This window comes from Hypanus sabinus, chromosome 6, assembly GCF_030144855.1.
Source record: "Hypanus sabinus isolate sHypSab1 chromosome 6, sHypSab1.hap1, whole genome shotgun sequence".
Lineage (NCBI taxonomy): Eukaryota > Metazoa > Chordata > Chondrichthyes > Myliobatiformes > Dasyatidae > Hypanus > Hypanus sabinus.
In genome coordinates, this window is record NC_082711.1 from 182,796,601 (window position 1) to 182,823,691 (window position 27,091).

Consider the following 27,091-nt stretch of genomic DNA (forward strand, 5'->3'; position numbering starts at 1 on the left):
CCTCTCTTATCACCATTCAGAGCCCCAACAGTCCTTCCAGGTGAGGCAACACTTCACTTGTGAGTCTGTTGGGGTCATCTATTGCATCCAGTGCTCCCAGTGTGGCCTCCTCTACATTGGCAAGACCCGACGCAGATTGGAGGACTGCTTTGTTGAGCTCCTCTGCTCCGTCTGCCATAACAGACAGGATTTCCCAGTTGCCACCCACTTCAACTCTGCTTCACGTTCCCATTCGGATATGTCCATACATGGCCTCCTCAACTGCCATGATGAGGCCAAACTCAGGATGGAGGAGCAACACCTCATATACTGTCTGGGTAGTCTCCAGCCCCTTGGTATGGACATCGAATTCTCTAACTTCCGGTAATTTCCTCCCTTTCCCTTCCCCCATCCCACTTTCACTCTGCCTCCTCTTCCAGCTGCCTATCACCTCTCCCATGATTCTGTCTTCTTGTACTACCCAAAGTGCTTTCCCCTTACATTCCTTCTTCACCTTTCCTGCCTATCCCCTCCCTGCTTCCCCTCCCCCACCCCTTGATCTCTCCTCTGATTGGTTTTTCATCTGGCACCTACCAGCCTTCTCCTTCCCACCCTCCCCCCACTTCTTTATAGGGCCCCTGCCTCCTTCTTCAGTCCTGATAAAGGGTCTCGGCCTGAAACGTTGACTGCTCGCTTCCACGGATGCTGCCCAACCTGCTGAGTTCCTCCAGCGTGTTGAACGTGTTACCCAGGCTAATTCCATCTGCCTGCACATGGGTTGTATCCCTCCATTCCTTGCCTGTTCATGTGCTTGTTTAAATACCTCCTAAGCACTGTTGTATCTACTTCTACCACTTCTACTGGCAATGTGTTCCAGCCATCTATCACTCTCTGTGAAAAGAAGCAGAATCAGATTTTAGCAAGGCACCCCACACGGTACCCCATGCAAGGCTTATTGAGAAAGTAAGGTGGCATGGGATCCAAGGGAACGTTGCTTTGTGGATCCAGAACTGGCTTGCCCACAGAAGGCAAAGAGTGATTGTAGATGGGTCATATTCTGCTTGGAGGTCAGTGACCAGTGGTGTGTGTCAGGGATCTGTTCTGGGCCCCTACTCTTCATGATTTTTATAAATGACTTGGATGAGGAAGTGGAGGAATGGGTTAGTAAATTTGCTGATGACACAAACGTTGGGGGTGCTGTGGATAGTGTGGAGGGCTGTCAGGGGTTACAACAGGACATTGATAGAATGAAAAACTGGGCTGGGAAGTGCCAGATGGAGTTCAACCCAGATAAATGTGAGGTGGTTCATTTTGGTAGGTCAAATATGGTGGCAGAATATAGCATTAACGGTAAGACTCTTGGCAGTGTGGAGGATCAGAGGGATCTTGGGGTCCGAGTCCCCCTACTCCAGTCTCTCAGCCATGCATGAACATGTTATTTTTGCGCTTGTTAGCACGTGGCACAGACAGCAATCCTAGATTACTACCCTGGAGGTCCTGCTTTTCAGCTTCCTACCCAACTCCCTGAATTCTCTCTTCAGGCCTCCTCCCTTTTTCTGCCTATGCCAATGTGTACCAAGACTTCTGGCTGTTCACCCTCTCCCCTCAGAATACTCTCCACCCAATCTGAGACATCCCGTACCCTGGCACCTGGGTGGCAATGCACCATATGAGTATCACTATCAGGCTGACAGAACTGCCTGTCTGTACCCATCACTATTGATTCCGCTATGACTTACCGCATTCCTCATCATTTTCTCTCCCTTCTGCGCCATGGAACCAGGCTCAGTGCCAGAGACCTGATCACCGTGGTTGTCCTCTGTCAGGTCATCCCCTTCAACAGCATCCAAAACGAGATGATTACTGAGGGGGTTGGCCGTACTGAGGGGGTTGGTGCTCTCTACTACCTGAGCTCTTCCCATCCTTTCCCTGACAGTCACCCAGTTATCTAACTGCTTCAGCCTTGGGGTGACTAACTCCTTGTAGCTCCTCTCTATCTCCTGCTCACTTTCCCTTATAAGCTGTAGCTCATCAAGCCATAGCTCCAGATCCCTAACACAGTCTCTCAGAAGCTGCATCTCAGTGCACCTGGCACAGATGTGGCCATCTGGGAGACTGGAAGATTCCCAAGATTCCCACATGTGACACCCAGAGCAAAGTATTAGCCCTACAGCCATGCTCTCCATTCCTCCAAAAAAAATGCAAGGGAAAAAAAATTGAAGTCCACCTACCTATTTACCTCACTGAAGCCTGAATGAGCCAAAGCCTTACTACTCTGCTTCAGACCACTCCATTAATGACTGCTCCAATTTGCAGTGTCTCCCTTTTATGCCTGAAACCTCCCAGCCCAAGATTGGTGTGCCGTTAAAGTTGACGAGGGTAAAGCAGTGGATGTTGTCTATATGGACTTCAGAAAGGCCTTTGATGGGGTTCCACACGGAAGGTTAGTTAGGAAGGTTCAATCGTTAGGTATTAATATTGAAGTAGTAAAATGGATTCAACAATAGCTGGATGGGAGATGCCAGAGAGTAGTGGTGGATAACAGTTTGTCAGGTTGGAGGCCAGTGACTAGTGGTGTGCCTCAGGGATCTGTACTAGGTCCAATGTTGTTTGTCATATACATTAATGATCTGGATGATGGGGTGGTAAATTGGATTAGTAAGTATGCAGATGATACTAAGATAGGTGGCATTGTGGATAATGAAGTAGGTTTTCAAAGCTTGCAGAGAGATTTAGGACAGTTAGAAGAGTGGGCTGAAAGATGACAAATGGAGTTTAATGCTGATAAGTGTGAGGTGCTACATTTTGGTAGGAATAATCAAAATAGGACATGCACGGTAAATAGTAGGGCATTAAGGAATACAGTAGAACAGAGTGATTAGGAATAATGGTGCATAGTTCCCTGAAGGTGGAATCTCATGTGGATAGGGTGATGAAGAAAGCTTTTGGAATGGTGGCCTTCATAAATTAGAGCATTGAGTATAGGAGTTGAGATGTAATATTAAAATTTTACAAGGCATTGGTGAGGCCAAATTTGGAGTATTGTGTACAGTTCTGGTCACTGAATTATAGGAAAGATGTCAACAAAATAGAGAGAGTACAGAGGAGATTTACTAGAATGTTACCTGGGTTTCAGCATCTAAGTTACACAGATAGGTTGAACAAGTTAGGTCTTTTTTCTTTGGAGCATAGAAGATTGAGGGGGTCTTGATAGAGGTATTTAAAATTATGAAGGGGATAGATAGAGTTGACGTGGATGGGTTTTTCCATTGAGAGTAGGGGAGATTCAAACAAGAGGACATGAGTTGAGAGTTAAGGGCCAAAAGTTTAAGGATAAAACGAGGGGGAACTTCTTTACTCAGACAGTGGTAGCTGTGTGGAATGAGCTTCCAGTAGAAGTGGTAGAGGCAGGTTCAATTTTGTCATAAAAAAAATTGGAAAGGTATATGGACAGGAAAGGAATGGAGGGTTATGGGCTGAGTGCAGGTAGGTGGGACTAGGTGAGAGTAAGCGTTCGGCACGGACTAGAAGGGCCGAGATGGCCTGTTTCCGTGCTGTAATTGTTATGGTTATAGCCAAGTTCCTGTGAAGCTTTCCCCTTCTAAACTTTGCTCCCGGACATGTATGCCACCTCCTCTCACCGGTTATCGGCAGCACTACAATGAAAGACATGATAAATACATTTAGATAAAAAAACTGAATTACAATAAATATAAACTTAAGTTAAAATAAGTACCAAAAAACAGAAATTAAAAAGTAGCAAGATGGTGTTCATGGGTTCAATGTCCATTTAGAAATTGAATGCGTCATAAATCTGCTTTAAACTTCCCCCTCTCACCTTAAAGCCATGTACCACAAGTATCCGACACTTCCACTCTGGAAAAAACTCTATCTTCTTTATCCGTGCCTCAATCAGGTTGCCCTTGGCTTCTGACATTTCTGAGAAAACATTCCAAGTTTGCCCAAATTCTTCTTACAGCTAGTACTCTCTAGTCCGGACAACATATTCTGCACCCTCTCCAAAACATCCACATTCTTTTTGTTCACCACTACTTTATTTCCTGCCAGTCACCTTATGTAGAGCCTAGCATCACTTTATCGATGTACAATTAATATATATATAAACTATCTTATTTATTTATATTTATTGTTTTGTTTTTATTATTATTGCCATAGAATCATAGACCATTATAACACAAAAACAGGCCTTTTGGTCCTTCTTGGCCAAACCATTTTTCTGCCTAGTCCCACTGACCTGCACCCAGCCCATATCCCTCCATACACCTCTCATCTATGTACCTGTCCAAGTTTTTCTTAAATGTTAAAAGTGAGTCTGCATTTACCACTTCATCTGGCAGCTCATCCCACACTCCCACCACTGTCTTTGTGAAGAAGCCCCCCCCCTAAGGTTCCCTTTAAACTTTTCCCCCTTCACCCTTAACCCATGTCCTCTGGTTTTATTTTCCCCTAGCCTCAGTGGAAAAAGCCTGCTTGCATTCACTCTGACTATACCCATCATAATTTTATATATCTCTATCAAGTCTCCCCTCATTCTTCTATGCTCCAGGCAATAAAGTCCTAACCTATTCAATCTTTCTCTGTAACTCAGTTTCTCAAGTCCCAGCAACATCCTTGTAAACCTTCTCTGCACTCTTTCAACCTTATTAATATCCTTCCTGTAATTCAGTGACCAAAACTGCACACAATACTCCAAATTCGGCCTCACCAATGCCTTATACAACCTCACCATAACATTCCAAATCTTATACTCAATACTTTGATTTATAAAGGCCAATGTACCAAAAGCTCTCTTTTACTACCCTATCAACCTGTGATCTGCTTTTAGGGAATTTTGTATCTGTATTCCTAGATCCCTCTGTTTTACTGCACTCCTCAGTGCCATACCATTTACTTTGTATGTTCTACCTTGGTTTTTCCTTCCAAAGTGCAGTACCTCACACTTGTCTGTATTAAACTCCATCTGCCATTTTTAGCCCATTTTTCCAGCTGGTCTAAATCCCTCTGCAAGCTTTGAAAACCCTCCTCAACTATCCACTACACCTCCAATCATTGTATCATCAGCAAATTTGCTGATCCATATACCACATTATCATCCAGATTATTGATATAGATGACAAATAACAATGAACCCAGTATTGATTCCTGTGGCACACCACTAGTCACAGGCCTCCACTCAGAGGAGCAATCCTCTACTACCACTCTCTGACTTCTCCCATTGAGCCAATGTCTAATCCAATTTACTACCTCATCATGTATACCTCGTGATGGAATCTTCCTAACTAACCTCCCATGCGGGACCTTGTCAAAGGCCTTACTGAAGTCCATGTAGACAATATCCACTTCATCCACTTTCCTTGTAACCTCCTCGAAAAACTCTAATAGATTTGTTAAACATGACCTACCATGCACAAAGCCGTGTTGACTCTCCCTAATAAGTCCCTGTCTATCTAAATATTGGAAGGAGTACTAAGAGATAGGATCTACTAGTATTTAGATAGAGGTACCTACTATTACCTACTACTGACGTCAAACTTACCAGCCTATAATTTCCTGGATTACTTTTAGAGCCTTTTTTAAACAACAGAACAACATGAGCTATCATCCAATCCTCCAGCACTCACCCGTAGATACTGACATTTTAAATATATCTGCCAGGGCCCCTGCAATTTCAACGCTTGTCTCCTTCAAGGTCCGAGAGAATACCCTGTCAGATCCTGGGGATTTATCTTCTCTGATTTGCCTCAAAATAGCAAGCACCTCCTTCTCTTCAATCTGTATAGATTCCATGACCTCACTACTTGTTTGCCTTATTTCCATTGACTCCATGCCAGTTTCCTTAGTAAATACAGACGCAAAAAAACCATTTAAGATCTCCCCCATTTTTTTGATTCCATAGATAGCCAACCACTCTGATCTTCAAGAGGACCAATTTTATCCCTCACTATCCTTTTTGCTCTTAATAAACCTGTAGAAGCTCTTTTAGATTATCCTTCACCTTGACTGCCAAAGCTACCTTTTGTCTTCTTTTAGCCCTCCTGATTTCTTTCTTAAGTATTTTTTGTACTTTTTATACTCCTCAAATACCTTATTTGTTCCCTGTTTCCTATACATGTCATACATCTCTCTCTTCTTCTTTATCAGAGTTCCAATATCCCTAGAGAACCAAGGTTCCTTATTCTTATTCACTTTGCCTTTAATCCTGACAGGAACATACAAACTCTGCACTCTCAAAATTTCTCCTTTGAAAGCCTCCCACTTACCAATGACATCCTTGCCAGAGAACAACCTGTCCCAATCCACACTTTTTAGATTATTGCTCATTTCTTCAAAATCGGCCTTTTTCCAGTTTAGAACCTCAACCTGAGGACCAGATCTATCTTTATCCATGATCAAGTTGAAACTAATGGTATTATGATCACTGGAACCAAAGTGTTCCCCTACACACACTTTCATCACCTGTCCTAACTCGTTTCCTATTAGGAGATCTAATATTGCATCCTCTCTAGTCAGTACCTCTATATATTGACTGGAATAACAAATATCTTGTTCTCCTTTAGAAAAACTACAACACACAACAGGCCCTTTGGCCCACATTCTTGTTCCGAACATGTCCCTACCTTAAAAATTACTAGGTTTACCCATAGCCCTCTATTTTTCTAAGCTCCATGTACCTATCCAAAAGTCTCTTAAAAGACCCTATTGTATCTACTTCCACCACCGTTGTTGGCAGTCCATTCTGCGCACTCACCTGTTAGAGTAATTGACAACTCTCTGGTAAAAAAAACTTACCCCTGACATCTCCTCTGTACCTACTCCCAAGCACCTTAAACCTGTGCCCTCTTGTGGCAGCCATTTCAGCCCTGGGGAAAAAGCCTCTGACTATCCACATGATCAATGGCTCTCAACATCTTATACACCTCTATCAGGTCACCTCTCGTCCTCTGCCGCTTCAAGGAGAAAAGGCCGAGTTCACTCAACTTATTCTCATAAGGCACATTCCCCAATCCAGGCAACATCCTGTAAATCTTCTCTGCACCCTTTCTATGGTTTCCACATCCTTCCTGTAGTGAGGCCACCAGAACTGAGCACAATACCCCAAGTGGGGTCTGACCAGGGTCCTATATAGCTGCAACATTACCCCTCAGCTTCTAAATTCAATTCCACGATTGATGAAGGCCAATACACTGTATGCCTTCTTAGCCACAGAGTCAACCTACGCAACTGCTTTAAGCGTCCTATGGACTCCGACCCCAAGATCCCTCTGATCCTCCACACTGCCAAGAGTCTTAGCATTAATACTATATTCTGCCATCATATTTGGCTTACCAAGATGAACCACTTCACACTTATCTGGGTTGAACTCCATCTGCCACTTCTCAGCCCAGTTTACTTTACTTTACTTTACTTTATTGTCACCAAACAATTGATACTAGAGCATACAATTATCACAGTGATACTTGTTTCTGCGCTTCGCACTCCCTGAAGTACAAATCAAAGTAAATATAATAAAAATTAAAATTATAAATCATAATTAGAGAACAGAAAAGGGAAAGTAAGGTAGTGCAAGTCAGGTCCAGATATTTGGAAGATAAGGCCCAGATCCCAGTCAGGATCTGTTCAGCAGTCTTATCACAGTTGGAAAGAAGCTGTTCCCAAATCTGGCTGTACAAATCTTCATGCTCCTGAACCTTCTCCCCGAGGGAAGTGGGACAAGAAGTGTGTTGGCTGGGTGGGTCTTGTTCTTGATTATCCTGGCAGCACTGCTCCAACAGCCTGTGATGTAAAGTGAGTCCAAGGATGGAAGATTGGTTTGTGCGATGTGCTGGGCTATGTTCACGATCTTCTGCAGCTTCTTCCAGTCTTGGACAGGACAACTCCCACACCAAGTTGTGATGCACCCTAGAAGAATGCTTTCTACGGTGCACCTATAAAAATTAGTAAGGGTTTTAGCTTTAGAAATTTAGCAAATTTCTTCAGCTTTCTCAGGAAGTAAAGGCACTGGTGGGCCTTCTTGGCGGTGGACTCTGCTTGGTTAGACCAAGTCAGGTCATTTGTGATATTCACCCTGAGGAACTTAAAGCTTTTGACCTGTTCAACCTGCGTACCACCGATGTAGATGGGGTTGTGCGGTCCGCTGCTCCTTCGTCTTGCTGACGTTGAGGGATAGGTTATTGTCTTCGCACCATGCCACCAGGTTCTAATTTCCTCTCTGTACTCGGACTCATCATTACCCAAGATACGGTCTACAATAATGGTGTCATCAGCAAACTTATATATTGAGTTTGATGGAAACTAGGCTACACAATCATGGGTGTACAGTGAGTATAGCAGGGGGCTGAGTACTCAGCCTTGTGGGGCACCAGTGCTCAGAGTGATTGTAGAGGAGAGCTTGACCCCTATTTTTACAGCCTGGGTCCTGTCATTCTATCAATGTTTTGCATTAGTTTTGCATCCTATCAATGTCCCGCTGTAACCTTTACACTTGTATACTGGAAATGACATTAAGCAGTCTTGAATCTTGTAATAAGATGACTAGAACTATATTCAATACTCAAAATGTGGCCATGTATAACTGCATCATGACTTCCCACTTTAGTATTCAAATCCCCAACTGATGAAAGCAAGTGTGCCATAGACCTTCCTATCACCCTGTCTCCTTTCAAGGAGCTGTGGAGTCACATTCATCTCTCATATCCCTCTGTACATCAATGCTCCAAACAGTACTGTTAATGAGTGTATATTTTCTTTTGACATTTGACCTCCTGAAGTAAGACACCTTACATTTGTTGGAATAAATCCTGGATGAGAACCTAGTATGTATTGATGACAGAAGAAGCAATACTCGAGTGATCAAAAACAAGCAGTTATTATTAACACAAGAGATTTTGCAGATGCCGGAAATCCAAGGTTAGACACACAAAACATTTGAGGAACTCATCAGATCAGGCAGCAGTTGTAGAAATGAATGAACAATTGACATTTCAGGCCAAGAGCCTTCTTCAGGACAGAAAAAAAGAAGAGGGAAGTGCCAGAAAAAAAGTTGGGGGAGGTTATGGAGAACTATCAAGAACAGAGGTTCCCAACCTGTGGTCCATGAACTCCTTGCTTAATGGTATTGGCCCATGGCATAAAAGCATTTGTGAACCCCTGATCTAGGAGCCAGGTGGGTAGGAAAGATGAAGGACTGGAGAAGGAATCTGATAAAAAGGAGGAGGCCATAGATTGATATATCAGAATGGAAATGAGGTTAGGAATTAAAATGGCCTGGTAGCCAACCATTTTGCCATATTGAAGTCACTCTCAGGGTGGAGGAGCAACACCTTATATTCTGTCTAGGTAGTCTCCAACCTGATTGCATGAACATCAATATCTCCTTCTGGTAATGTTTTTCCTCCCTTCTTCCTTTCTTCTATTCCCCACTGGTGTCTTACTTCTCCTCCCCTGGTGCCCCTCCTTCTTCCCTCCTTTCCTATCAGATTCCGTCTTCTCTAGCCTGTTACCCTTCCCACCCACCTGGCTTCAACTATTACCTTCTAGCTAATCATCCTCCTCCTTCTCTCACCTTTTTATTCTGGCTTTTTCTTCCACCCTTTCTGATCCTGCAAAAAATAGAGTAATAGAGGGCCATGGGTAACCTTAGGTAAGTTCTAAAGTAAATACATGTTCGGCACAGCATTGTGGGCCAAAGGACCTGTATTCTGCTGTAGGTTTTCTATATTTCTATCCAAAACGTCAACTATTTATTAATTTCTAACAGTTATCATTGTTTGATTTCTAAATCAAACAATGATAACTATTAAAGGAAAGATATGTCGATCCTGGTGAGGGTTGAGAGGAAATTACAGAAGTGTGATTCCAGGAATGAAAAGCTTGAAGTATGAGGAATGTTTAATTTCTATGGCCTATGCGCCATGCAATTCAGAAGGATGAGGGTGAACCTCACTGAAACCTAATGAATGCTGAAATGCTTGGATAGACTGACATGGAGATATAGTTTCCATTAGTAGTTGAGTCTGATCGGAGTAAAATAACAGCCTCAGAATAAAAGTACATCCCTTGAAAACAGATGAGGATAAACTTCTTCAGGCAGGGAACAGTGAATATGTCAAAATTATTGCCACAGTGAAGTTCAAGTCATTGGGTGTCCCTAAGGTGGAGATTGATAACTTCTTGATTAATTAATAGATTGAAGGTTAAAAGGAGGAAGTGTGAGAATGGGGTTTACAAACTCAGCCATAATTGAATGGGGGAACAGACTCGATGGCCAAATGGCCTAGTTCTTCTCCTATATCTTCTTGTCTTGTGGTTTTACTGATGCAAACTGTAACTCTTCTTTCAGTAATTTTACGTGGATTGTTGGCAAGATAAAAGAATTGAGTTTAAACATCTCTCTGAATAATACTGGAGAAGATTCGTATCTCACCACTATGTACCTTTGCTATCCAACAAACTTTTACTTCAAGGAGATTTCAAAGTCTGAGGTAAGATGAAATTCCAAACAAGGGATTACAGCTGAAGCACTGGAGGAATTTTATCCCCAGGCAAAGAAAGGTTATGCTTGATTTTAAATAAAATCACAGAACAGTTGAAGTTTCTTAGGCTCCTTGTGTAATTTTAACTGATGTGTATTGCTTGCTTAAGAATATTTTTTCTGGGGTCATACAGATCATTGTTCCATGGAGTTGGGCAGATTGACATAGACCACTTGATCACATGATACATTCGCACCTTGCATGAAGTTAGACTCACATTTTGGACTCCAGTGTCTTCCTTTGAATTAATTTAATGTTTTCCAGTTACAAAACAGAACAATGGTGAAGAGGTATTTTTAAAAAGAACCGAGATAGCTACTGACCTGTTGAAGCTTAGCGAGACATTGGAACTATATATAAAAAAAATTGCAGTGAATGAAAAAACACAGCCCAACACATGCAAAGGCTATCGAGTTAAAAAATAAGGCAGGAAATGGAAGAATTCACAGGTTCATGAAGATTGAGTACCAGATGATAATAATCACCAAAAAAAAAGCAGAAATGCCTATGTCAGAAAAATGTACGTGTTTGATTACACAACGGATAACTGGAATATGTATACTGAGCTAATCAAACAGTATTTTAAAGCAAATGGAATAGCCAATGAGAAACAAGTACTAATTTTGCTGAGTGCATTGGGTTTAAAGGCATACAATTTGCTTCAACGTTTAACTACTCCAACCAAACCAGCAGATCACTGCTATTGTGAAAGTAATGCAGGACTACTTAGAACTAAAACCATTACTGTTTGCAGAACACTTTAGATTTCGTAAGCAGAATCAAAAAGAAGGTGAGTCCATTTCAGCATATGTGGCTGACTTGAAGAGTCAGTTCAGTAATGGGCTTAATGATACATTGAGATATCATTTAGTTTGTGGAATCTTACAAGAAAGCATTCAAAAACAGCTCCTAACTAAAGCATAACTTACATTTTAAAAAGCAGTTGAAATTGATGCATCAATGGAAACAGGAGAGAGACACACACAATTGAGTTGCAGTCAGGGATGAAATAGAACGTGACCAAAATTGCAATGTCTAAGCAAAAGGTTTCAAAGGATTAGGCATGGTGTGACTAATGTCCTGAACTGTGTATCATAGGAAAGGTAGATAAGCTCAAGGTATGGATCGACACCTGGAATTGTGATATTGTAGCTATTAGTGAGACTTGGTTGCAGGAGGGATAGGACTGGCAGCTCAATGTTCAAGGGTTCTGTTGTTTTAGATGTGACAGAGCAGGAGGGATTAAATGAGGAAGAGAGATGGTATTACTAGTCAAAGAAATTGTCACGGCAGTTCTCAGTCAGGACAGACCGGAGAACATGTCTAGTGAGAAGTTCTGGGTGGAGCTGAGTAATAAGAAATGTATGGCCATGTTAATGGAGCAATATTAAAGAACACCCAACAGTCTGAGGGATTTGGAGGAACAAATTTGTAGACAGATAGCAGAATGTTGCAAGAAACATAAGGTTGTTATAGTAGGTCATTTAACTTTCCTCATATTGACCGGGAATCCCATACTGTAAAAGGACTAGATGGGATAGAATTTGTCAACACACACAAAATGCTGGTGGAACACAGCAGGCCAGGCAGCATCTATAAGGAGAAGCACTGTCAACGTTTTGGGCCGAGACCCTTCGTCAGGACTAACCAGAAGGAAAGATACTAAGAGATTTGACAGTAGTGTGGCGAGGGGGAAATGTGAAATGATAGGAGAAGACCGGAGGGGTGGGATGAAGCTAAGAGCTGGAAAGGTGATTGGCGAAAGTGATACAGAGCTGGAGAAGGGAAAGGATCTTGGGATGGGAGGCCTCGGGAGAAAGAAAGGGGGGAGGAAGCACCAGAGGGAGATGGAGAACAGGCAGAGTGATGGGCAGAGAGGGAGAAAAAAAAACAACTACTAAATATGTCAGGGATGGGGTAAGAAGGGGAGGAGGGGCATTAACGGAAACTAGAGAAGTCAATGTTCATGCCAGCAGGTTGGAGGCTACCCAGCCGGTATATAAGGTGTTGTTCCTCCAATCTGAGTGTGGATTCATCTTGACAATAGAGCAGGCCATGGATAGACATATCAGAATGGGAATGGGACGTGGAATTAAAATGTGTGGCCACTGAGAGATCCTGCTTTCTCTGGTGGACCGAGCGTAGGTGTTTAGCGACCCGATGCAGACTGGGAGACCATTTCCCTTCTCCAGCTCTGTATCACTTTCGCCAATCACCTTTCCATCTCTTAGCTTCATCCCACCCCCTCCAGTCTTCTCCTATCATTTCGTATTTCCCCCAACCCCCACTACTTTCAAATCTCTTAGTATCCTTCCTTTCAGTTAGTCCTGATGAAGGGTCTCGGCCCGAAATATCGACAGTGCTTCTCCTTATAGATGCTGCCTGGCCTGCTGTGTTCCACTAGCATTTTGTGTGTGTTGTTTGTATTTCCAGCATCTGCAAATTTCCTCGTGTTTGCTCATAGAATTTGTCAAATGTGTTCAAGCACATCTCTTTAATCAATACATAGAAGTCCCAATGAGAGAATGAATAATACTTGATCTGCTATTAGGGAATGAGACAGGGCAGGTAACAGTAGCTTGTATAGGGGAACACTTTACATCTAGTGATCACAATGGCATTAGATTCTAAGCAAATAAGGAAAAAGATAATTCTGGTCCATGGGTTGAGATACCAAATTGGAGAAAAGGAAATTTTCATGGTATCAGAAAGTATCTGTCAAGTGTGGATTGGAGCAGGCTGTTTTCTGGCAAAGGTGTACTTGGTAAGTAAGAGGCATTCTAAAGTGAAATTTTGAGAATAGAAAGCTTGTATGTGCCTGTCAGAAAAAAAAGGTAAAGAGAACAGGTTCAGGAAACCTTAGTTTTCAATAGTTAAGGGAAAAAGGAGAAACATTTAAGGTATAGACAAGTAGAGACAAATGAAATGCTTATGGAGTATAAGAAATGCAAGAGAACACTCGAGAAAGAAATATGGAAGGCTAAAAGAAGACATAAGGTTGCCTTACCTGACCAGGTGAAGCAGAATCATAAGGGATTCTGCAGATATGTTCAGATCAAAAGGATTGCAAGGGGCAAAATTAGTCCTCTGGAAGATCAGAATGTTAATCCAGGTGGGGAACGAAAAGAGATAGCAGAGATCTTAAATGATTTTTTTGCATTTGTATTTACTCTGGAGACAGACACAGAGTCTAGAGAAGTAAGACAAAATGGCAATGACTTCATGGGCCCTATACAGATTACACAGGATGAGGTGTTTGATCTTGAGGCAAATTAGGATGTATAAATCTGCAGGGCCTGACAGGGTGTTCCCTTGGACTCTGTGGAAAGCAAGTGCTAAAATTGGTGGGGCCCTAGCAAGGATATTTAAATCATACTTAGTGACAGGTGAGATATTGGGGAATTAGAGGATAACCATTGTTGTTCCACTGTTGAAGAAAGGTTCTAAAACAAATCAGGAGATTACAGGCTGGTAAGCCTGATATCAGTGGTAGGGAAAGTTTTTGGTTCGACATGGACTGGTTAAGAATAGTCAGCATGGCTTCATACATGGTAGGTCATGTCTAACCAAACTTATAGACTGTTTTGAGGAAGCTACCATGTAAGTGGGTGAAGGCAAAGCAGTGGATTTTCTCTACATGGACTTTAGCAAGGCATTTGACAAGGTCCCGCATGGGAGGTTGGTTAAGAAGGTTCATTCGCTGGGCATTCAGGATGAGGTAGGAAATTTGATTAGACATTGGCTTAGTGGGAGAAGCCAGAGAGTTGTGGTAGATGGTTGCCGCTCTCTCTGGAGGTCTGCGACTAGCGGAGTATGGCAGGGATCAGTGCTGTGTCCATTGGTGTTTGTAATCTATATCAATGTAATTAACTGGATCAGAAAGTTTGTGTTTCACTCCAAGATATACTATCATGGCTTGCAGCGGGATCTGGACCAGCTGGAAAAATGATAAATGGAATTTAATGTAGACAGGTGTGAAGTATTGTACTTCAGTAGTACCAACCAGAGTGACTCTTTCACAGTGAACTGTAGGGCACTGAGGGATGCTGAAGAGCAAAGGGATCTGGGAATACAGGTTCATAATTCATTGAAAATGGTGTCACAGGAATGCTTTTTGCACATTGGCCTCTGTCAATCAAAGTATTGAGTACAGAAGATAGGATGTTATGTTGAAGTTGTATAAGACATTGTTGAGGCCTAATTTGGAGTATTACATGCAGTTTTGGTCATCTACCTACAGGAAAGATGTAAACAAGGTTGAAAGAGTACAGAGAAAATGTACAATGTTGCTACTGGGTCCGGAGGATCTGAGTTATATAGAAAAATTGAATAGGTTAGAACTGTATTCCTTGGAATATAGAAGACTGAAAGAAAATTTGATAGAGGTATACAAAATTATGAGGGGTATAGATAGGGTAAATGTAAGCAGGCTTTTTCCACTAAGACTGGGTGGGACCACAGTTAGAAATCATAGGTTAAAGGTGAAAGGTGAAAAGTTTAAGGGGAACGTGAGGGGAAACTTCTTTACTCAGAGGGTGGTGAGAGTGTGGAATGAGCTGCCAGTGGTGCAGGTAAGCTCAATTACAATATTTAAGAGAAGTTTGGATAGGTATATTGATGATAGGGGTGTGAAACGCTATGGTCAAGTTGCAGGTTGATGGGAGTAGGCAGGCTAAATGCTTTCGCACAGAATGGATGGGCTAGAGAGCCTATTTCCGCAGCATACTTTTCTATGACTCCATAGCCTCCAACAGAAATCGGCCTAGATGAGCAAATTGTATTACCATTATGGCAGGGGCTCACATACACCAGACCAATTTAGGCTTGATGCTGAAACTTACAGGAAATACAACAAAGATACACACAAAAAGCATATCATGAACAAAGTGGATGAGCTTAGAGTGTGGATCAGTACTTGGAGCTGTCATGTTGTGGCCATTACAAAGACTTGGATGGCTCAGGGGCAGGAATGGCTACTTAAAGTGCCAGGCTTTAGATGTTCCAGAAAGGACAGGGAGGGAGGCAAAATAGGTGGTGGTGTGGCACTGCTTATTAGAGATAGGTTCACGGCTGCAGAAAAGAAGTAAGTCATGGAGGGATCGTCTACTGTATCTCTGTGGGTGGAAGTTAGAAACAGGAAGAGGTCAATAACTCTTCTGGGTTTTTTTTTATAAATCACCCAACGGTAACAGGGACATCAAAGAACAGATAGGGAGACAGATTCTGCAACGGTGCAATAATAAGAGGGTTGTCGTGGTGGGAGATTTTAATTTCCCCAATATTGACTGGCATCTCCCTAGAGCAAGGGGTTTAGGTGGGGTGGAGTTTGTCAGGTGTGTTCAGGAAGGTTTCATGACACGATATGTAAATAGATCTACAAGAAGAGAGGTGGTACTTGATCTGGTATTGGGAAATGAACCTGGTCAGGTGTCAGGTCTCTCAGTGGGAGAGCATTTTGGAGATAGTGATCATAATTCTATCTCCTTTACCATAGCATTGGAGAGAGATAGGAACAGACAAATTTGGAAAGTGTTTAATTGGAGTAAGGGGAAAATGAAGCTACCAGGCAGGAACTTGGAAGCATAAATTGGGAGCAAATGTTCTCAGAGAAATGTATGGCAGAAATATGGCAAATGTTTATTGGATACTTGCTTGGCATTCTGCATAGGTATGTTCCAATGAGATAGGGAAAGAAACAGGAACCATGGTGTAGAAAGGTTGTTGAAAACCTAGTCAAGAAGAAAAGAAAAGCTTATCATAGGTTCAAAGACTTGGGTAATGACAGAGATCTAGAAAATTATAAGGCTAGCAGGAAGGAGCTTAAGAATGAAATTAGGAGAGCCAGAAGGGGCCATGAGTAGGTCTTGGTGAGGAAGTGGAGGGATGGGTTAGTAAATTTGCTGATGACACAAAGGTTGGGTGTGTTGTGGATAGTGTGGAGGGCTGTCAGAGTTTACAGCAGGACGTCGAAAGGATGCAAAACTGGGCTGAGAAGTGGCAGATGGAGCTCAACCCAGAGTGTGTGAGGTGGTTCATTTTAGTAAGTCAAATATGATAGCAGAATATAGTATTAATGGTAAGATTCTTGGCAGTTTGGCTTGCTAGTTGTTGTATTTCATTATCATGAACCCCATTCCCATAAGGGTTAACTTTTCTCCAGTACTTGGAGCTGTCATGTTGGATATCTGCAGGCTTCAGTGTGAAGGATCAGAGGGATCTTGGGATCCGAGCTGTGCAGGTTGACTATGTGGTTAAAAAGGCATACCATGTCTTGGCCTTCATCAACCATGGGATTGAGTTCAAGAGCTGAGAGGTAATGTTACAGCTCTATAGGACCCTAGTCAGACCCCACTTGCAGTACTGTGCTCAATTCTGATCACCTCACTACTGGAAGGATGTGGAAACTATAGAAAGGGTGCAGGGGAGATTTACAAGGATGTTGCCTGGACTGGAGAACATGCCTTATGTGAAGAGGTTGAGTGAACTTGGCCTTTTCTCCTTGGACAATAGACAATAGGTGCAGAAGTAGACCATTCGGCCCCTCGAGTCTGCACCGCCATTCTGAGATCATGGCTGATCATTCACTATCAATACCCAGTCCCTGCCTTGTCCCCATATCCCTTGATTCCCCTATCCATCAGATATCTATCTAGCTCCTTCTTGAAAGCATCCAGAGAATTGGCCTCCACCGTCTTCCGAGGCAGTGCATTCCACACCTCCACAACTCTCTGGGAGAAGAAGCTCTTCCTCAACTCTGTTTTAAATAACTGACCTCTTATTCTCAATCCATGCCCTCTGGTACTGGACTCTCCCAACATCTGGAACATATTTCCTGCCTCAATCCTATCAAATCCTTTAATTATCTTAAACGTTTCAATCAGATCCCCTCTCAATCTCCTCAATTCCAGAGTGTACAAGCCCAATCTCTCCAATCTCTCTGCGTAAGACAGCCCTGCCATCCCAGGAATCAACCTAGTGAATCTACGCTGCACTTCCTCAATTGCCAGAATGTCCTTCCTTGAACCTGGAGACCAAAGCTGTACACAATATTCCAGGTGTGGTCTCACCAGGGCCCTGTACAAATGCAAAAGGACATCCTTGCTCTTGTACTCAATTCCCCTTGTAATAAAGGCCAACATTCCATTTGCCCTCTTCACTGCCTGTTGCACTTGCTCATTCACCTTCATTGACTGATGAACTAGGACTCCTAGGTCTTTTTGCATTTCTCCCTTACCTAACTCTACACCGTTCAGACAATACGCTGCCCTCTTGTTCCTGCTTCCAAAGTGGATAACTTCACATTTATTCACATTGAATGACATCTGCCAAGTATCTGCCCACTCACCCAGCCTATCCAAGTCTCCCTGTATTCTCCTAACGTCCTCTTCGCATGTCACACTGCCACCCAGTTTAGTATCGTCAGCAAACTTGCTGATATAGTTTTCAATGCCCTCCTCTAAGTCGTTGACATAAATCGTAAAGAGCTGTGGTCCCAATACAGAGCCCTGTGGTACCCCACTAGTCACCTCCAGCCAGTCCGAGAAACACCCATTCACTGCTACCCTTTGCTTTCTATCTGCCAACCAGTTTTCTATCCATGTTGAAACCCTGCCCCCAATGCCATGAGCTCTGATTTTACTCACCAATCTCCTATGTGGCACCTTATCGAATGTCTTCTGAAAATCTAGGTACGCAACATCCACTGGCTTACCCTCGTCTAACATCCTTGTTACACCCTCAAAAAACTCCAACAGATTAGTCAAGCATGATTTGCCCTTGGTAAATCCATACTGGCTCGGCCTAATCCTATTACTGCCATCAAGATGTGCCACTATTTCGTCCTTAATAATGGACTCAAGCATCTTCCCCACGACTGACGTTAGGCTAACAGGGCGATAGTTCTCCGTTTTCTCCTTCCCTCCCTTCTTGAAAAGTGGGATAACATTAGCCACTCTCCAATCTTCAGGAACTGATCCTGAATCTAAGGAACATTGGAAAATGATTACCAATGCATCCGCAATTTCCTGAGCCATCTCTTTTAGAACCCTCTGTTGCAGACCATCTGGACCCGGGGATTTATCAGTCTTCAGTCCTACCAGTCTACTCATCACAGTTTCTTTCCTAATGTCAATCTGTCTCAATTCCTCTGATATCTTTTGACCCTGGCCCATCCATACATCTGGGAGATTGCTTGTGTCCTCCCTGGTGAAGACAGATCTAAAGTACGCATTAAATTCTGTTGCCATTTCCCTGGTTCCCATAACAATTTCTCCCAATTCATTCTTCAAGGGGCCAACATTGTTCTTAACTATCTTCTTTCTCTTCACATAGCTAAAAAAGCTTTTGCTATCCCCTTTTATATTCCTGGCTAGACTGAGCTCATACCTGATTTTTTCTCTCCGTATTGCTTTTTTAGTTAAGATCTGCTGTTCCTTAAAACTTTCCCAATCATCTGTATTCCCACTCATCTTAGCCCTGTCATACTTCTTTTTCTTTAATGCTATACAATCTCTGACTTCCTTTGTCAACCACTGTGGCCCCTTCCCCCTCTTTGAATCCTTCCTTCTCATTGGAATGATCTGCTTTTGCATCTTTTGTATTATGCCCAAGAATGTCTGCCACTGCTGATCCACTGTCTTTCCTGCCAGGGCATCCGCCCATTTAACTTTGGCCAGCTCTTCCCTCATGGCTCCGTAGTCTCCTTTATTTAATTGCAACACTGACACCTCTGATCTGCCCTTATCCCTCTCAAATTGTAGATAAAAACTTATCATGTTATGATCACTACTTCCTAATGGCTCCTTTACTTCAAGATCACTTATCAATTCCTGTTCATTACACATCACCAAGTCCAAAATAGCCTCGTTCCTGGTTGGCTCAAGCACAAGCTGTTCCAAAAATACATCCCTTAGACACTCCACAAACTCTCTATCCTGGGGTCCAGCACCAACCTGATTCTCCCAGTTCACCTGCATGTTGAAATCTCCCATAACGACTGCATTACTTTTAGCACATGCCAATGTTAACTCCCTAATCAACTTGTACCCAATATCCACGCTACTGTTTGGGGGCCTGTACACAACACCCATTAGGGTCTTTTTACCCTTGCTGTTCCTCAGCTCAATCCACACAGACTCTACTTCCCCTGTTCCCAAGTCACCTCTTGCTAAGGACTGAATCTCATTCCTCACCAACAGGGCCACCCCACCCCCTCTTCCCATATTTCTGTCTCTACGATAGCACGTATACCCTGGTACACTCAATTCCCAGGCCTGAACCCCTTGCAGCCATGTCTCCGTTATCCCAACAATATCGTATTTCCCCATTTTCATCTGAGCTTCAAGCTCATCTGTCTTATTTCTGACACTACGCACATTCAAGTATAGAATTCTTAGCCCATTCCTCCTCTCTTTGCTTAAAAACACTGTCTATTGTACCTAACCCAGCTCCTTGAACTTCCATCGGGCTAATTGCACCTTGAATTTTGATGACCTTCTCAAGATCACCCAAACTTTCTACACATTTAACCCCATGCTCCTTCTGACCAACCCTCTGGATCTGAATCCCTGCCCCCTGCACATCTAGTTTAAACCCCCCCCCCCGAGCAGCACTGGCAAACATTCCTGCAAGAATGTTAGTACCCCTCCGGTTCAGATGTAGACCGTCCCTTCGAAACAGATCCCAATGTCCCTGGAACAAAGACCAATTATCCAAAAACTTGAACCCTTCCTTCCTGCACCATGCTCTCAGCCTCGTATTAATGTGCATAATCATTCTATTCTTCACCTCACTCGCACGTGGCACAGGTAGCAATCCCGAGGTTGTCACCCTGGAGGTCCTGCCTTTCAGTTTCACTCCTAACTCCCTGAACTCTCTAAGCAGGACCCCCTCACTCACCTTACCTACATCGTTGGTCCCTACATGGAGCGACGGAGGATGAGAGGTGACCTGATAGAGGTGTATAAGATGATGAGAGGCATTAATTGTGTGGATAGTCTGAGGCTTTTTCCCAGGGCTGAAATGGCTAACATGAGAGAGCACAGTTTTAAAGTGCTTGGAAGTAGGTACAGAGGAGATGTCAGGGATAAGTTTTGTTTTGTTTTGTTTTCTTACGCAGAAAGTGGTGAGTTGATGGAATGGGCTGACGGTGATAGTGATGGAGGCAGACATGATAGGGTCTTTTAAGAGACTCCTGGAGAGGTACATGGAGCTTGGAAAAATAGAGGGCTATGGGTAACCCTAGGTAATTTCTAAAGTACATGTTCGGCACAGCATCATGGACCAAAGGGCCTGTATTGTGCTGTAGGTTTTCTCTGTTTCTATTTTACCATTATGTCAAGCAGACAAAAATAGTTAGCTTAAGAGTCAAATTTCAGTTTCAGAAAGAGCACTGATCTGCATGCTGATTATGAAAAATCAAATCATAATGAGAATGATGCAGACTGTGTACCCTAGAGATTTCCAATGTGAAAACTAACAATAAACAAGCAATATGGCTTACACTAGAAGTAAACGGCAAATTAACTAAAATGGAATTGGACATTGGTTCAGTTGTTTCAGTCATACCACAAAATGAATTTGGGAGGGATGACGTCTTTTAGTCAAATAGTACAGAAATTTAATATACCCAACAAGGATCTTTTTTGTTTCTTTCAGATAAGAGATTATATACAGAAAAAAAACATCATTGTTAACTGGTTTCTATAGTTCCAACATAGAAAAGAGGATGTTTTGTTCTAAGGGTGAAGTCTCTATTAGTACTTTTAACAACATCCTGAGGGAATGAACGTACTTGTGGAGAGGCTGAGCAGCTGGGAAGGGACAGGGAGGAAAAGCTGGGAGTAGAAATTACGGCTGAAACATGGGAAGACATCTGTGATAATGCAAAGAAAATTTCAGTTTGTAATAGAACTAAAGCATTGCAACTCAAAATTCTGCATAGAGCCCATCTGACTCCAGATCATCTCTCGAAATTTAAGACGGGGGTTTCCCCAATGTATTCTAAATGTAAAGTAAATACTGGAACTTTCACCCACTGTTTTTGGACTTTTCCCAAACTTCAGGCATACTGGAGTGATATTTTGGGTGAAGTGAAAATGATTCTGAAGATGGAGCTTGAACTGGACCCAGTGTCTTTTCGCTTAGGCTTACCCAGCAATCGTATTATTAATGCACATCAGAAAAAACTTTTTAACATCCTGACTTTTTGTGCGAGGAAGTACATTTTACTTTGTTGGATATCCGATATGGCCCCTGGACTTCTTGGTTGGCGTAAACTTATCATGGAATACATTCCTTTGGACTTTTTGACATTTATGGTACACTCAAAAACAAATAGTTTTCATAAAACATGGCAACCTTTTCTGCAGTATGTAGATCTAAACCTGTCTGCTATACTAATAAAGGCTTTTGTATAGGCTTTTGTGGTGATGTCTATATTTTGATGTAAGTGTTCTGATAGCTGATATCTGTGAGGGTAAGCAATGTAAATGTAATTGTATCTGGAAATTGGAAGTTTTGTTATGCTGACCAAAAAATAAAAAATAAAATTTAAAAGAAGAGTTTGAACAGCACTTCAAAGATACTGAACTGAAGCCTGCAGAAATCCAACTAAGGACTTGTACTGGAGAAAAGTTAACCCTTATGGGAATGGAGTTCATGCTAATGAAATACAACAACCAACAAGCCACACTAAGCTTGTACGTGGTTAAAAAAAAACAGAAGGACTAGCATTGTGGGGTTGTGATTAGCTGAGACAACTGGAACTTGATTGGAAATCTAACCACCATTTGCATGCCACATTCTCTACAATAAAGTCAAATGGAACCGAATTAAGCAAAGTACTGGGTAATGCCACAACTGTCTCCATGCTGTATGCCATGATCCATTGCCCAACAGAGGTCAAACAGGTGCTGATACTAACCTTTGTGCCGCTGGTTGAAAAGCATATTGGACCAAGAAAAGACCATACTGCTCAGAGGAATCATAAAAATGACAAAAACAGTGATCCAACTACAACAGGTAATATACCTGTATCTAAGAAAGCCACTGATAAGATAATCAGGCAATTACTTGCAAAATGTAGCTATGTTTTAAGTTGGAAGAGTGTTCAAGGAGCTTCAGGAAAGTTGCAAGCATTTGGCCTCTGAGTATAAGGGACCAGAATCTATCCTGCATACAATAAAGCTATTGCATAAAATTTAATTGGGAGACAAAATACTGCTTATAAAAGTAGATACAAAGACCAAAGCCCAGCTAAATGAATGGAAGGACAAAAAGAAAGGAATCAATGGAGATACAAAAACAGGGGATTTGTCAGATGACATTGTGGATTGTAACCATTTATAACCATATAACAATTACAGTACAGCCCTTCTAGTCCATGCCGAACACTTACACTCACCTAGTCCCACCTATCCGCACTCAGCCCATAACCCTCCATTCCTTTCCTGTCCATATACCTATCAAATTTTACTTTAAATGACAATATCGAACCTGCCTCTACCACTTCTACTGGAGTTTCACACAGCTACTGCTCTCTGAGTAAAGAAATTCCCCTTCGTGTTACTCTTAAATTTTTGCCCGCTAACCCTCAACTCATTTCCTCTTGTTTGAATCTCCCCTACTCTCAATGGGAAAAGCCTATCCACGACAACTCCATCTATCCCCCTCATAATTTTAAATACCTCTATCAAGTACCCCCTCAATCTTCTACGCTCCAAATAATAAAGACCTAACTTATTCAACCTTTCTCTGTAACTTAGGTGCTGAGACCCAGGTAACATCCTAGTAAATCTCCCCTGCACTCTTTCTATTTTGTTGACATCTTTCCTATAATTCGGTGACCAGAACTGTACACAATACTCCAAATTTGGCCTCACCAATGCCTTGTACAATTTTAACATTACATCCCAACTCCTATACCCAATGCTCTGATTTATAAAGGCCAACATATCAAAAGCTTTCTTCATCACCCTATCCACATGAGATTCCACCTTCAGGGAACTATGCACCATTATTCCTAGATCACTTTGTTCTACTGCATTCCTCAATGCCCTACCATTTACCATGTATGTCCTATTTTGATTAGTCCTACCAAAATGTAGCACCTCACACTTAACAGCATTAAACTCCATCTGCCATCTTTCAGCCCACTCTTCTAACTGGCCTAAATCTCTCAGCAAGCTTTGAAAACCTACTTCATTATCCACAACGCCACCTATCTTAGTATCATCTGCCTACTTACTAATCCAATTTGCCACCCCATCATCCAGATCGTTAATGTATATGACAAACAACACTGGACCCAGTACAGATCCCTGAGGCACACCATGAGTCATCGGCCTCCAACCTGACAAACAGTTATCCACCACTTCTCTCTGGCATCTCCTATCCAACCACTGTTGAATCCATTTTTATTCCTTCAATATTAATACCTAATGATTGAACCTTCCTAACTAACCTTCCGTGTGGAACCTTGTCAAAGGCCTTATTGAAGTCCATATAGACAACATCCACTGCTTTACCCTCGTCAACTTTCCTTGTAACCTCTTCAAAATATTCAATAAGATTTGTCAAACATGACCTTCCATGCACAAATCCATGTTGACTGTTCCTAATCAGACCCTGTCTATCCAGATAATTATATATACCATCTCTAAGAATACTTTCCATTAATTTACCCACCACTGATATCAAACTTACAGGCCGATAATTGCTAGGTTTACTCTTAGAACCCTTTTTAAACAATGGAACCACATGAGCAATACACCAATCCTCCAGCACCATCCCTGTTTCTAATAAGATCTGAAATATATCTGTCAGAGCACCTACTATTTCTACACTAACTTCCGTCAAGGTCCTAGGGAATATCCTTTCAGGATCCAGAGACTTATCCATTTTTATATTCTTTAAAAGCACCAGTACTTCCTCTTCTTTAATCATCATAGTTTCCATAACTTCCCTACTTGTTTCCCTTACCTTACACAATTCAATATCCTTCTCCTTAGTGAATACCGAAGAAAATAAATTGTTCAAAATCTCCCCCATCTCTTTTGGCTCCACACATAGCTGTCCACTCTGATTCTCTAAGGGATCAATTTTATCCCTCACTATCCTTTTGCTATTAATATAACTGTAGAAACCCTTTGGATTTATTTTTACCTTACTTGCCAAAGCAATCTCGTATTTTCTTTTAGCTTTTCTAATTTCTTTCTTAAGATTCTTTTTACATTCTTTATATTCCTCGAGCACTTCATTTACTCCATGCTGCCTATATTTATTGTAGAGCTCTCTCTTTTTCCTAACCAAGTTTCCAATATCCCTTGAAAACCATGGTTCTCTCAAACTTTTAACCTTTCCTTTCAACCTAACAGGAACATAAAGATTCTGTACCCTCAAAATTTCACCTTTAAATAACCTCCATTGCTCTATTACATCCTTCCCATAAAACAAATTGTCCCAATCCACTCCCTCTAAATCCTTTTGCATCTCTTCAAAGTTAACCTTTCTCCAATCAAAAATCTCAACCCTGGGTCCAGTCCTATCCTTCTCCATAATTATATTGAAACTAATGGCATTGTGATCACTGGACCCAAAATGCTCCCCAACACGTACCTCCATCACCTGACCTATCTCATTCCCTAACAGGAGATCCAACACTGCCCCTTCTCTAGTTGGTACCTCTATGTATTGCTGCAAAAAACTATCCTGCACACATTTTACAAACTCCAAACCATCTTGCCCTTTTACAGGCAACATGAGTGAATCTGCAGATGCTGGAAATAAATAAAAAACAGAAAATGCTGGCAGAACTCAGCAGGCCAGACAGCATCTATGGGAGGAGGTAGTGACGACGTTTCGGGCTGAAACCCTTCATCAGTAGGTTCACCCTGATGAAGGGTTTTGGCCCGAAACGTCGTCACTACCTCCTCCCATGGATGCTGTCCGGCCTGCTGAGTTCTGCCAGCGTTTTGTGTTTTTTATTTGCCCTTTTAAAGAATAGGTTTCCCAGTTTATGTGTGGAAAATTAAAATTTCCCACAATCATAACCTTGTGCTTACTACAAATATTTCTTCTTGATGTGGAAATCAAGAAGAGAGATCAGTTCATAAAAGAGGCAAAAAAAGAATACTGCAGTGAACTAAATGCACCTTCTTAAGATCAAGATGCACAAGCTAGAAGAAGAAAAAGGAAGGAGAAGAAAAGTGTCCAGAGCTATCAGAAGCACTTCCTGCAGCCTCAGAATCGATTCCAACAACCATCACAGAGGAGGCCCCAGAACCTGAGATTGTTTCACAGCCATAAGTGTCACCTGCCAATCAGAGGATCCATTTTGTCAGAAAAGACATTATTACACAACAGTAAGAAATCCTCTGGAGCAATAAAATCTTTTGGCCTGAGTGGGACAATTTAAAATTTACTACACTATGGATGTCTGTATAGTGCTTGTATTAGATAGTACACTGTGTATATCAATAAGATGCATTCTCTATTGAGTTAGAGTTTATAGCTAAGCAGGAAGGTGTGTTATCATTTTCATATTTCAGTAATATTTAAGTAATCTTATATGTTATTTGATTAAGCATTATTTGTTTATATAATTCATAATGGTTACATGTAAAAATACGTGAATTGCATATTTCATCATGCTATCACTTGATATTTGTGTGCCTCGCTTGAAGTAAACACCAAGTTGGACTCACATTTAACACTCTTGTGCCTTCCTTTGAATTAGTTTAAATGTTTTGAGATTACGAAAAATAATACTCATCAATCATATTCCTAACTATCCTTTCCAGTAACTACTTAACCACTGAGATTCACCAGTCTATAGTTTCCAGGATTACCCCCATTTTCCTCGTTAAAGGATGAAACAACATTAGCTGCTCACCAGTCCTCTAAAACCTTGCCTGTGCCGAGAGAAGACACAAAGATCTTGGTCAAAGGCCTAGCAATCTTAGCTCTTGTTTTTCTCTTTAATCTGGAATATCTCACATCAGGCTCTGGGGTTTATCCACCTCAATCTTCTTCAAGAGACCCAATACAATCTCTTCTTTATCGCAAAATTCTCTAGCGTAACAGCACGCTCCACTCTGATCTCACTGTTCTCTACATTCTTCCCCTGGTAAATACAGTTACAAAACACTCAAATTTAAGACGTGATCCAGACCTTCCAACTATAGGTATGTAGTATGTTCCCTCCTTTACACTGAGAGGTTCTACCCTCTCCCTAGTTATAGCTCATAAAGTATAGGAGCAGAATTAGGCCATTTGGCCATCGTGTCTGCTCCGCCATTTCATCATGGCTGATTCAATTTTCCTCTCAGCCCCAGTCTCCTGCCTTCTCCCTGTATCCCTTCATACCCTGACCAATCAAGAATCTATCAACCCTTGCCTAAAAATAAATAAAGACTTGGCCTCCACAGCTGCCTGTGGCAAAGAATTGCACAGATTCACCACTCTCTGGCTAAAGAAATTCCTCCTCATCTCTGTTCTAAAAGGATGCCCCTTTGTTCTGAGGCAGTGTCCTCTGGTCCTAGACTCTACCACCACAGGAA

The 27,091-nt window shown here is 42.0% G+C and overlaps 1 protein-coding gene across 2 annotated transcripts in view; it reads left to right on the forward strand.

The window, feature by feature from the left end:
- The window catches only part of LOC132396199 (integrin alpha-E-like), a 300,648-nt gene that overhangs the window by 160,710 nt on the left and 112,847 nt on the right, over nucleotides 1-27,091 (forward strand). For both annotated transcript variants that reach the window (XM_059973778.1, XM_059973777.1), the window contains exon 21: nucleotides 10,340-10,481. In XM_059973778.1, coding sequence (XP_059829761.1) covers nucleotides 10,340-10,481 — 142 coding nt within the window. The remainder of the gene's footprint in view (nucleotides 1-10,339; nucleotides 10,482-27,091) is intronic.